Here is a 12,517-nt window from a genome sequence, read left to right as displayed (position 1 = left end):
GTCTTTTGCATTTTCATATACATTTTAGAATCAGTTTATTAAGTTCCTCAAAGAGCGATCACTTACAAAGCCAGTATGAAGGTTAAAAGACAAAGTAGAAAAAAAAAAAACTATAAAATTCCCTAAGGGATACACATGATTAAAAAACAACAACATGGAGAAGGGAGTAAAAATATAGAACTTTAGAATATGTTCAAGCTTAAGTTATCAACTTAAAATAGACTGTTACAAATATGTTATGTGTAAGCCTCATGGTAACCACAAAGCAAAAAAATCCATAGTAGATACACAAAAGATGAGAAAGGAATAGAAGCATACCACTAAAGAAAGTATTTCATTACAAAGGAAGACAGCAAGTGAAGAAAGGAACAGGTGAAATATAAAATGGAGGGAAAACAATGACCAAAATTGCAATTAGTACATGCCTATCAATAATTAAGTAAAAATGGGCTAAACTCTCCAATCAAAAGACTCAGATGTCTGAACTGAATAAAGTAATAAGACCACCTAGATGCTGCCTAAAAGAGACATCAGACATAAGCACACACATAGACTGAAAGTAAGAGGATGGAAAAAGATATTCCATACAGATGGACACCAAAAGAAAGCCAGGGTAACTATAATTACATCAGACAATATAGACTTTAAAACAAACTGTAATAGACATAGATATAACATTTGTAAATATTTATGCATCCAACAAAGATAGGAGCAACTAAATATATAAAACAAATATTAACAGACTTAAAGGGAGAAGTTGACAATATTACAATAATAGTAGGGGACTTTAAAAAGACTAATGTATCAGGCATATTTCCTAACCACAATGGTATGAAACTAGAAATCAATTATAAGTAAAAAATTGGAAAATTCACAAAATATGTGGAGATTAACAACATGCTAATGAACAGCCAGTCCCCAAAAGAGAAGTAAAAAATAATACCTTGAAACAAATGAAAGCGGAAATACAATATACCAAAACTCATGGGATCAACAAAAGCAGTTCTAAGAGGGAAGCTATAGAAACAAAAATTTCAACCCAACTACACCTCAAGGAAATATAAAAAGAATAAATGAAGCCCAAAGCTAATAGGTCAGTGAAACCAAAAGCTAGTTCTTTATATTTTTATTGATTTCAGAGAGGGAGACAGAAACATCAATGATGAGAGAAAATCATTGATTGACTGCCTCTTGCACCTCCTCCACTGGGGATTGAGCCCACAACCCAGGCATGTGTCCTGACCAGGAATCGAACCATGACCTTCTGGTTCACAGGTCAATACTCAACCACTGAGCCACATGGGCCAGGCCAAAAGCTAGTTCTTTGAAAACTAAATAGATACCTTTAGCTATACTCACCAAGAGGTAAGGAGTCAAAATCACAAATGAAAGAGGAAATATTACAACTGATATCACAGAAATACAAAGGATCATAAGAGATACTATGAATGCTTATATATACACCAACAAATTGGAAAATCTAGAAGACATGGATAAATTCCTAGACACATGCAACTTGCCAAGACTGAATCATGAATAAACAGAAAATCTAAACAGATTAATAGTAAATAGATTGAACTGGTAATCAAAAACCTTCCAACAGCCCTAGTCGGTATTGGCTCAGTGGTCAGAATATTGTCCTGAGGACTGCAGGGCCACGGGTTCGATTCCGATTCTGGTCAAGGGCATGTACCATGGTTGCGGGCTGGATCCCTAGCTCCAGTTGGGACCCATGCGGGAGGCAACCAATCATTATAGCTCTCTCACATTGATGTTTCTCTGTCTCTCTCCATCCTTTCCACTCTCTCTGAAAATCTTGGGTGAAGATTAAAAAACAAAGAAAAATCTTCCCAACATGCCTGACCAGTGTAGCTCAGTGATTGAGCATCAACACTTGAACCAAGAGGTCACTGGTTTGATTCCTGATCAGGGCACAGTTGCAGGCTTGATCCCCAGGAGGAGGGTATGCAGGAGGCAGCCAATTTATGTTTCTTATCAATGTTTCTCTCTCTCTATCCCTCTGCCTTCTATCTCTAAAACTCAATAAAAACATACTTTAAACAAACACCTCCCAACAAACAAAAGTTCCAAAGCAGACAACCAAAAAGTAAGAATTAACACCAATAATTTTCAAACTGTTCCAAAGAATAGAAGAGAGAACACTTCCAAACTCATTTTATGAGGCTAGTATTATTACCCTGATGCCAAAACCAGATAGGGAAACAACAACAACAACAACTACAGGCCAATATCCCTGATGAACATAGATGTAAAATCCTCAATAAAATATTAGCAAAGTAAATTCAACAATACATTTAAAAATATCATACACCATGATAGTGGGATTTATTTTCAGCAATGTAAGGATAGTTCAGTATCCACAAATCAATTGATGTGATAAGCCACATTCACAAAATGAAGGATTAAAGTCATATGATCATCACATTAGATGTAGAAAAGGCATTTGACAAAATTTAACAATCATTAAAAACTCAACTAACTGGGTATAGAGGGAACACACCTCAATGTAATAAAAACCTTATATGACAATCCCACAGGTAACATCATATTCAATGGTGATAAACTGAAAGCTTTTCTTTTAAAATCAGGAACATGACAAGGATGCCCACGCCTACCTTTTTATTCAACACTAGAAGCCCAGTGCATGAAATTTGTGCACTGGTAGGGTCCCTAGCAGCTGTAGGCTGGGGCCTCCCTTCCCCCAGCCGGCCCCACCCACTGGTCGAACTCCCAGTCAAAGGGACAATTTGCATACTACGCTTTTATTATATTCAACATAGTATTGGACGTCCTAGCCAGAGCAACTAGGCAGGAAAAAGAAATAAAAGGTATCAAATTGAAACAGAAGTAAAATTGTCACTATTTGCAAGTGACATGACTATATAAAGAAAATCCTAAAGACTAGATAAAAAATAAACTGTTAGACTAATGAATTCAGTAAAGTTGCAGGATACAAAATATCTGTTTCATTCTTATACACTAATAACAAACTCTCAGAAAAACAATCTATTCATAATTCTATCACATATAATACCTAGGACTAAATTTAACCAAGGAGGTGAAAGACCTATACGTTGAAAACTGTAAGACATCAATGAAAGAAATTGACACATATGAAAGGGAAGATTTTCTGTACTCATAGATCGAAAGAATTAATAGTTAAAATGTCCAAACTACCCAAAGCAATCCACAGATTCAATGCAATCCCTATCAAAATTCAAATGGCATTTTTCACAGAAATGGAATAAAAATCCTAAAATTTGCATGGGACCACAAAAGACCCCAAATAGCCAAAGCAATCTTGAGGAAGAACAAACCTGGAGGTATCAAGCTCCTCAATTTCAAACTATATTACAAAGCTATAGTAATTAAAACAGTATGATACTGGCATAAAAAGACATATAAATCAATGCAACAAAACAAAGAGCCCAGAAATAAACACACATTTATGGTCAATTAACTTATGGTAAAGGAGCCAAGAATATACAATGGGGAAAGAACAGTCCTTCCTATAAATGGTGTTGGAAAACTGGAACATTGTCTTACACCGTAAACAAAAATCAACTTAAAATAGATTAGAGGCTTGAATGTAAGACCTGAAACAATAAAACTGATAGAAGAAAACAAAAGTGGTAAGCTCCTTGACATTGCTCTTGGCAATGATTTTTTTTGGATTTGACGCAAAAGCAAAGGCAACAAAGGAAACATTAAAAAATGGGACTGCATCAAACTAAAAACCTTCTGCACAGCAAAGGAAACCATCAGCAAAATGAAAAGGCAACCTGCTCAATGGGAGAGAACATTTGCGAGTCATATATCTGATAATGGGTTACTATTCAAAATACATAAAGAACTCATACAACCTAATAGCAAAAAAGAGAAGCAATCTAATTTTTAAAATGGGCAGAGGATCAAAATAGACATTTTTCCAAAGAAAATATTCAAATAGCCAACAAGTACATGAAAAGATGCTCAACATCAGTAGTCATAAGGGAAATGCAAATCAAAATCACAATTAGATATCACCTCACAACTATTAGAATAACTATTATATATTAAAAAAAGAGAGAAATAACAAGTGTTGGCAAGGATGTGGAGAAAAGGGAACCCTTGTGCACTGTGGGTGGGAATGTAAATTGGTGCACTACTATGGCAAACAGTATAGAGATAGATTCCTCAAAAAATTAAAAATAGAACTATCACATACTTCAATTCCACTTCTAGGTATTTATCTGAAGAAAACAAAACACTAACTGGAAAGGTGTGTGCACCCCCATGTTCATTGCAGCATTGTTCACAATAGCCAAGACATGGAAATAACCTAAATGTACATCAATAGATGAATAAATGGGTAAAGAAAATGTAGTATTTATATAGTGATGTGCCATATGATGACATCTTAGTCAACAACAGATCAAATATATTATGGTGGTCCAATAAAATTATAATGGAGCTGAAAAATTCCTATTGCCTACTGATATCTTAGTCACCATAATGTTACACAGCAACACGTTACTCATGTGTTTGTGGCGATCCTGGTGTACACAAACCTACCGAGTTGCCAATTGTATAAAAAAATAGTACATATAATTATGTATAGTACATAATACTTGATAATGAACGACTTACCAGCTTATGTATTTACTATACTTTTTATCATTATTTCAGTGTACTCTTTGTACCTTATTTAAAAATGTCTATTGCCTGGCCTGCATTGCTCAGTGGTTAGAGCATTGGCCCGAACATCGAAGGGTCAGGTTCAATTCCCAGTCAAGGGCACGTACCTGGGTTGCAGGTTTGATTCCTATCCTGGGGCATGAGCAGGAGGCAACCAATCAATGTGTCTCTCATATCCATGTTTCTCTCTCTTCTCCTTCCTCCTCCCAGTCTCTAAAAATCAACGGAAAAAAATATCCTTGGGTGAGAATTAAAAAATAATATAAAGGTCTACTATAAAATAGTATACTGTTATGCTAGTAGCAGCCTCATATAGCTCATATATAACGCATCTCTTGACTGCATCAATTTCTCTTGCACTTGATTTAACCTGTTGTTCATGAGATTGCACCTGATGTAATCTCATGTTGTTTTGTTCATCATGGCGCCTAAACATATAAAACCCACTGTTAATGTTGCCAATAAGAGGCCACCATGAGTGATTGACCTGGAAACAAATTTAAAGTGATTAAGGACTACAAAGGTGGAAAACCAATAATGGTTAATTGCTTACCAGTCAGCAATGTCCCATTCCACCATAGCTACGATCTTCAAGAACAAGAACAAAGTGATGGAAACTGTTAAGAAATCTGCTTCACTGAAGGCAACAATCTATACTAATAAAAGGGTAATATGCTAATTAGACCGGGAGACCTTCCAGGAGACCTTCTGGACATCCTTCTGGACAAAGCCATGGTTGGCGGGGCCAAGGCAGAGACTGTTAGGGGTGATCCAGCCGGGAGGGGAGGGCAGTTGGGGCAAGTAGGCCAGCAGGGGGCGCAGTTGAGGGCGATCAGGCCTGCAGGGAGGGCAGCTGGGGGCGAGCAGGCCGCAGGCAGAGTGGTTAGGAGCGATCAGGCAGGCAGGCAGAGTGGTTAGGAGCAATTAGGCAGGCAGGCAGGTGAGCGGTTAGGAGCCAGCGGTCCCGGATTGCAAGAGGGATGTCCAACTTCCAGTTTAGGACATCCCCCAAGGGATCCCAGATTGGAGAGGGTGCAGGCCAGGCTGAGGGACAACCTCCCATGCACGAATTTCATGCACCAGGCCACTAGTACTAACAAATGGGAGAAACTTCTAAACCTGGATTGGAGACTCGAAACAGGCGTGACCCTCCCAGCACCAAAATGATCACAGGCAAAGCAAAAACTTTCCTTGAAATGTTTAAAGGCTGGACCCGGCCATGCTGTTGAATTTACTGTCAGCTCTGAGTGGTTTAAATGGTTCAAGAATTGTTCTTTATCCATTAGATCATGTAATGAGTGGTAAGTCTGTAAGCACTGATGTGAAAGCAGGTAAAGAATTTTTGGGAACTCCAGGTAAGCTGATTGTGGAGGGAAATTACATGCCAGAACCTAAATTCAATATGGATAAAACCTCCTTATTCTGGAAAGGTCTTCCATCCAGAGAGCAAGATTCAAGGTTTTTAAGGACAGGATAAGTCTTGCTTGGGGACAATGCTGTAGGCTACAAATGAAAACTCTTTGTGACCTGCAGTGAGAACCCCAGGGCTTTCAGCCTCTTTTCTAATATGTAAGACTATATATAAATCTTGATAAGCACATCTTTAGTCATACCCCACAAGTTTATATACATTTTTTTATTAAAAATATTTTCTAGCCCAGTCAGCATCGCTCAGTGGTTGAGCGTCAACCTATGAACCCAAAGATCTCGGTTTGATTCCTGATCAGGGCACATGCCCGGGTTGTGGGCTCAATTCCCAGTATGGGGCATGTAAGAGGCAGACAATCAAGGATTCTCTCTCATCATTAATGTTTCTCTCTCCCTTACTCTTTGAAATCAATAAAAATATATTTTAAAAATATTTTCTAGAGGCTGGGTTCTTAGGAACTAGTCATTCCTTCAGTACTAGTTCAGCTCTTAGGAGTAGGCTTGGCTCTTTGGGGCTAGGCTCCCACCTTCCAGACTGGGCTCAGCTGTTTGGGGCTAGGCTCAGCCCTTCCGGACTTGGCTAAGCCTTTGGACTAGGTTGGGTGCTTTGGGGTAGGCTTGGTTCTTAGGCACTGGGTCATCTCTTCGGGACTAGAATCAGGGCTTAGGGCTAGTCTCAGCCCTTTGGGGCTAGGCTCAGCTCTTTGGGGTTAGCTTGGCTTTGGGGGGCTACGCTCGAGTCTTCTGGTTAGGCTCAGCTCTCTTCAGAGCTATGGTTCACAGATAGAAAATTACTGACCCAAGTCACCCTCATTTTACAGATTAACAAAATAAGGCCAAGAGAGGGAAAGAAATCTACTCACATTCATTCTGCAACTTTAATGACAACACTCAGATCAACGGGAGTATACAATAGATAATACACCTTCTGGTTAACTAAAGTGTCCGTTATTCTGTATCATCCTATTAGTTTTATTATTTTTACACAAGAGCTGTAAAATGCTTAAGAGCTAGATTAGAAAACAAAAAATAAAAAAGGATCTCAGTACAGAAATACATTTAATAAATGAAAGCAAACACCAAAGATTTGAGGAGAACCAAGAGGACAAGACAAGCCTTAACCGAAAATGTTTGGAAATACCCAAGGAGCTACTGTGCCATATTCTCTCAGCTTCCAATGACCATATTTAATAAGCATATCAGCCAAGAAAGACCAGCATAGTTTTATGTTTTAAAAGAAAATCAAATTTCTGTACTTCAAAGTGCTAATTTAAATTGATCCATTTAAGTAGAGAATATTCAAGGAAAATCACTAATAAAAGTATTGGTTCCCTTACCCAAATTAATGTTAGACATAGGAGTTTATGGTATTTTGCTAGTGTTTTAAATCTCTATGAACAAATTTCAATACTTGTTCCTTAAGTCTAAAAGTTTTTTAAGTTTTATAGAAAACCCACTACGATATTAAATACTAATAAGTATACATGAAATACCTTTATAATACAAAGTTTTTCAAATGTTAACAAGGTGCTATGGTTCTAAAACAGGCCACTTTCAAACAGTCTAATAACTGGATTCTCACAGTAACTACATAAACGTATTACAGTAAAGAGAACAGTTATATATATGAGCCCTACTTGAAGCTCAGGTAGTTGTGAATATGAGATCACTGGACATGTATTTCCAAAGCCTCAACAATGTGCGCAGCCGAAGGACGGTCTTTAGGGTCTTCATTAGTGCACACAGAGAAGAGCTCGATTACTTTCTGGTATGTCTCATCCAGTTCTTCCATATTAAGAGGTGGCCTTGTTCCCAAAGCTGCATAGTATGCTTCATCATCGAAGTCACTTTCATCAAAAGTTTTATCTGCTCATGAGAAAGTTTGAAACAAATAAAATCACTTTAAATCATGGAAAACTTATCGACTGCTCACTCACCCTTCTGAAACATCATCCAGTTTGCTTTTCATTATACCAGTCTCTTCCATTGTCCTCCCATGGTGTAGAATAGCTATTGTCATGCATTTGTTACATGGATTTAATCTATGATCATCAACCCTTAATATAATAGCTTTCTAATCTTCTCAGGCAAAGAGAGTTTTTAAGGTAACTTTTTGTTCCTCTGAATTTTCTCAATTTACCTCCCTGTTCTGAATTAATCTACATCTCATTTGTATGAAATTAAAGCAAGATGATACCAAATTAGTCAACAATAATATAATCTATAACTCATGCAACTAAATCAAACACCTTGTTCTTTTTAAAATTAACTTAATAGAAAAATAAAATGTAACTTTATAAACTAATCTTATTTCAAACCAGAGAGATTGAGTTTTACATTAAAAATATGTAGTTATACCTTCATCATAATCATCATCATCTGCAAGGGTAATGTGTGGAATACACAGAGTCATCATTTCCCACAGAGTAAGGCCAAAGGCAAATATGTCTGCTTTGTCAGTAATAATACCATTCTCCTCCAAAGCTTCCTTGGGTTTCCAAGGCTCAGTGCCAACGTAACAGGCCTCAGGGTCAGTTACTGAAACAAGCAAAACACAGGTAGAACTGTCATAAGGGCCAGCACAAGAACTCACTGAGAAAGGCAAACAACGACCACCAAAATGGGCAAATGATTTGACAGGTGGTTTAAAGGTTATCAAGTCTAGCCAGTAAACATGAAAAAATACACTCAACCTCAATAATTAATACAAATTACTTTTTCCTTATCAGATTGATAAATATTAAAAAAGCTAGATAGTTGCCAAGGGTGTAGAGAATCAGCAATTCTTTTAGAAAGTGGTAAGAATATAAATAGATTGTGGATGTTAATACAGACTCTAGGGCAGGGGTCCTACGGCCCGCCGAAAACATTTACCCGGCCCGCCAGGTGTTTTTGCCGCCGCTGCCTGTCCTGCTTAGCAGCCGACTTGTCCCAGGCCCACAGTGCGCATGTGTGGAATGTCTGAGGACCTCTGCTCTAGAGCAAGATTGTCTTGCCTGGGTTCAAAGACATTTACAAGCTCAGTAACCTTAAACATTTACTCCGTGCCTGTTTCTTCATTTTTCAAACTATGCTATTATTAGGCTGAGAGAAATACCATTTCTATGCTTCTATGATTACTAAATCAGGGAAAAGGGAAAGAGTCGAATCACATATTGGCTTTTGCTCAGGAAATGACTCAACTTCATAAAGGTTAAATAATGAAAATGTGTTCCTTTGTGTAGCTTTGACCCTAACAAATTGCTTTTAATTTGTTGTTACAGTCTCACTGTTTTCTAAATATTTTACAACTAGAATTTGATTTCTTCATTCAGCCTAGAATCAATTATAAGTATTTTAAATTTAAAAATTTGTTTGTGTTTTTTTTTTTTTTTATTGTTTCCAACTATGTTACTAATACCTAGATGTATTTCACTAAGGACAATGAATATCAAACATTAGGCTACTTCTACTTTTTGTAAACCAAGGGGTTTTTTTATGTCCTAACCAATATATATAATCAATTTTCTAATGCATAGACTGACCTTATCTACTCAGTCTTTTAATTTTTTTTTCTTTTTTTTAAAATATATTTTATTGATTTTTTATAGAGAGGAAGGGAGAGAGATAGAGAGTCAGAAACATCGATGAGAGAGAAACATCGATTAGCTGCCTCCTGCACATCTCCTACTGGGGATATGCCCGCAACCCAGGTACATGCCCTTGACCGGAATCGAACCTGGGACCTTTCAGTCCGCAGGCTGACGCTCTATCCACTGAGCCAAACCGGTTTCGGCTTTTAATTTTTTTTACATCTTAGTTTTATCTACTTCATGTATTAAGGATTGAGAAAATTACATTAGAAAATCTTATTTTTATTCTTTTTAAAAAATTCTCCTTTTCTAAAGTTTCATATCTGTAGTAGTTAGACTGAGGGTTCATGACTTTATTTTGACTTTTTCCTTCAATTCAACTTATAGACCTTAACTTTAGCTGGTAATTAAGGTGTGTGTGTGTGTGTGTGTGTGTGTGTGTGTGTACTCTAAATAGCATTCATATAAAGAGAAAAATTTAAATGTTATTAAATATGTTAAAAGCAGAAGCTTTTTCTTTGAAGCTGTCTCTTGGTTCTCACTAAGAATAAAACTTAAATTCCCTAAGAGAATGAACAGTATCTATATATGTAAAAGGCTGTGTTCGTCCGTCCGACTGGTAGCTATGATGCACACTGACCACCAGAGGGCAGACACAACACAGGAGCTATCATGATGTGCAAACAGAAACGGTACCACAGACCTGGCACCGACAAACCAACACTAGGCTTCCCCCAAGTGGAACACAGGCCCCACCATCTTGGAGCAACACCCCACCAAGTCGCAGCCAACACTGCCAAGACCCCAAGGCGCAAAGTGCGGCCCACAGCCTAGCCCAGCCCAGCAATGGTTGCTGTGGGCGCCAGGTAATGATGTCACATAGCAACGCCCGGCTTCCTCTCCCTACAGACTAGCAACCTTGGAGTTTCTTCAGCCCAGGAACCTGACTTGCTTTATAGCCAGGTGCAAACATTTTACAGTTTAACCAAATGTTTGTGAAGCATTTTCCCGTGCCACATCTCATTTCATCCTCACAGAAGTCCTAGAGTTGGTAGATAGGAGACTCAGTAGAATCCTATTTTCTTTTCATTAGCAAGACGCGAATAGAGATATTAAAATATTTCTTCTAATTAACTTTCAATGTGCACGAATCTGTGCACTGGGACACTAGTTTACAATAAAGTGAGAAGAATGAGTGGGGTGGGACGGGGCAAAAAGTGGAATACTGGCGTTTGCTAGCACCTCTCTCCTACTTCCACTCTAGTTTCTTCTTCTATCAGTTTCCCAAACCTTGTCAATGTATTGACGCTAAATGAATTCCTTTATAAAATCTTATTAAAATTTTATTTTCACTCTGGTTGGTGTGGATCAGTGGTTAGAGCATCAGCCCAGGCACCAAAGGGTCACCGGTTCAACTCCTGGCCCAGGGCACATACCTGGGTTGCAGGTTCAGTCCTGGGCCCCAGTCAGGGCATGTGTGGGAGGCAACCAATCAATGTGTGTCTCTTGCATCATGTTTCTCTCTTCCCCCCAACCGTCTCTCCTTCCCATTCACTCTCTAAAAATCAACAGGAGGAATATCCTCGGGTGAGGATTAACAACAACAATTAAAATATTTTTAAAATTTTTCATTTTCTATTCCCAGATCTTCTACCATTTTTTTAAAATCCCAATCTAGGTTAGACATAGTTCCTAAAGTTATCTTCAGTTATAATATATATTAATAAGAAAACAATAATTTATACTCTGTATGTGGCAAGAGACGGGACTGGTGGCTGAGTGAAAAATACAGGAAGGATAATTTTTATTGTACACTTTATGAATAGTTTTTTATTTTTGAAGAATGTAAAGTTATTTATTTAAACGTGTAAAAATTAGAAATTTTAAAATTATATTAAAGAAATTTTACAAATTAGAATACTACTCACCTGTCATATTTTCATCCAATGGTAGAGAGACTCCTACATCACAGATTTTAATTGTTTCAAAATCACCTTTAATTACAACATTTGAAGACTTTATGTCTCCATGAAGCAACTTCTTATCTTGGTGCAGATACTAAAATAGTGGAAAATTTAACATATATGAACAAAAATACAAACTAAATACACATAAATAACCTTCAAACAAATATAATTTGAACTCCCTTCATAAACTATAGGATTATACCATCCTTTCAAATTATTTGAAGCTAGAGAAGGAAATATCTCATGTTATCTTGGTCTGTCAAACATACCAGAAATCTAAGAGATATGTTGGAAATCTTGTAGATAAGCTTTTTATTTACAAACCCTTTTTAATACTTTTATATCAAAAGATGCTACAGCAGAAGCCCCAGCCAGGTGGCTAAGTTAGTTGGAGCGTTGTCCCGTACACGAAAAAGTTGTAGGTTTGATTCCTGTTGGGGCATGTACCTAGGTTTGGGTTCAATCCCCAGTCAGGGCATGTGTAGGAGGCAACTGATCGATGTTTCCCTCTCTCTCTCTCTCTCCCTCCCCGTTTCCTCTCTCTTTAAACATCAGTAAGCCCCGCCAGTGTGGCTCAGTTGATTGAGCATCTTCCCATGCATCCAGTGGTTCTACTTCCGGTCTTGGTGTGCCGGAAGCAGCCAATCAATGATTCTCTTTCACTGATGTTTCTCTCTCTCTCCCTCTCTTCTCTCACCAACTGATGACTCTCTCACAGATGTTTCTCTCTCACTCGCTCCTACCCTCTCTTTCACTCTCCCATTCCCCCTCTCCTCTCATTCTTGCTCTCGCTCCCTCCCTCCCTCCCCTACAAAGGGCTACAAGAAGAGGAAGCAGAAATATAATCTAAGA

General features: G+C 37.8%; 1 protein-coding gene across 3 annotated transcripts in view; it reads right to left on the bottom strand.

Moving 5' to 3' along the window:
• Positions 1–12,517, bottom strand: part of PBK (PDZ binding kinase) — a 44,688-nt gene that overhangs the window by 2,901 nt on the left and 29,270 nt on the right. For 2 of the 3 annotated variants that reach the window (XM_036314173.1, XM_036314174.1), the window contains exons 6-9: positions 11,627–11,756; positions 8,485–8,664; positions 7,764–7,992; positions 6,991–7,136 (exon numbers count right to left, since the gene is read on the bottom strand). In XM_036314173.1, coding sequence (XP_036170066.1) covers positions 7,793–7,992; positions 8,485–8,664; positions 11,627–11,756 — 510 coding nt within the window. In that variant the 3' untranslated portion in view covers positions 6,991–7,136; positions 7,764–7,792. Of the gene's footprint in view, positions 1–6,990; positions 7,137–7,763; positions 7,993–8,484; positions 8,665–11,626; positions 11,757–12,517 lie in introns of those variants that run through there. The other variant, XM_036314175.1, reaches the window with a different exon arrangement.

Source organism: Myotis myotis, unplaced genomic scaffold, assembly GCF_014108235.1.
Source record: "Myotis myotis isolate mMyoMyo1 unplaced genomic scaffold, mMyoMyo1.p scaffold_m19_p_6, whole genome shotgun sequence".
In the NCBI taxonomy this organism is placed as follows: Eukaryota; Metazoa; Chordata; class Mammalia; order Chiroptera; family Vespertilionidae; genus Myotis; species Myotis myotis.
This window is presented reverse-complemented; position numbering and strand designations above follow the sequence as displayed.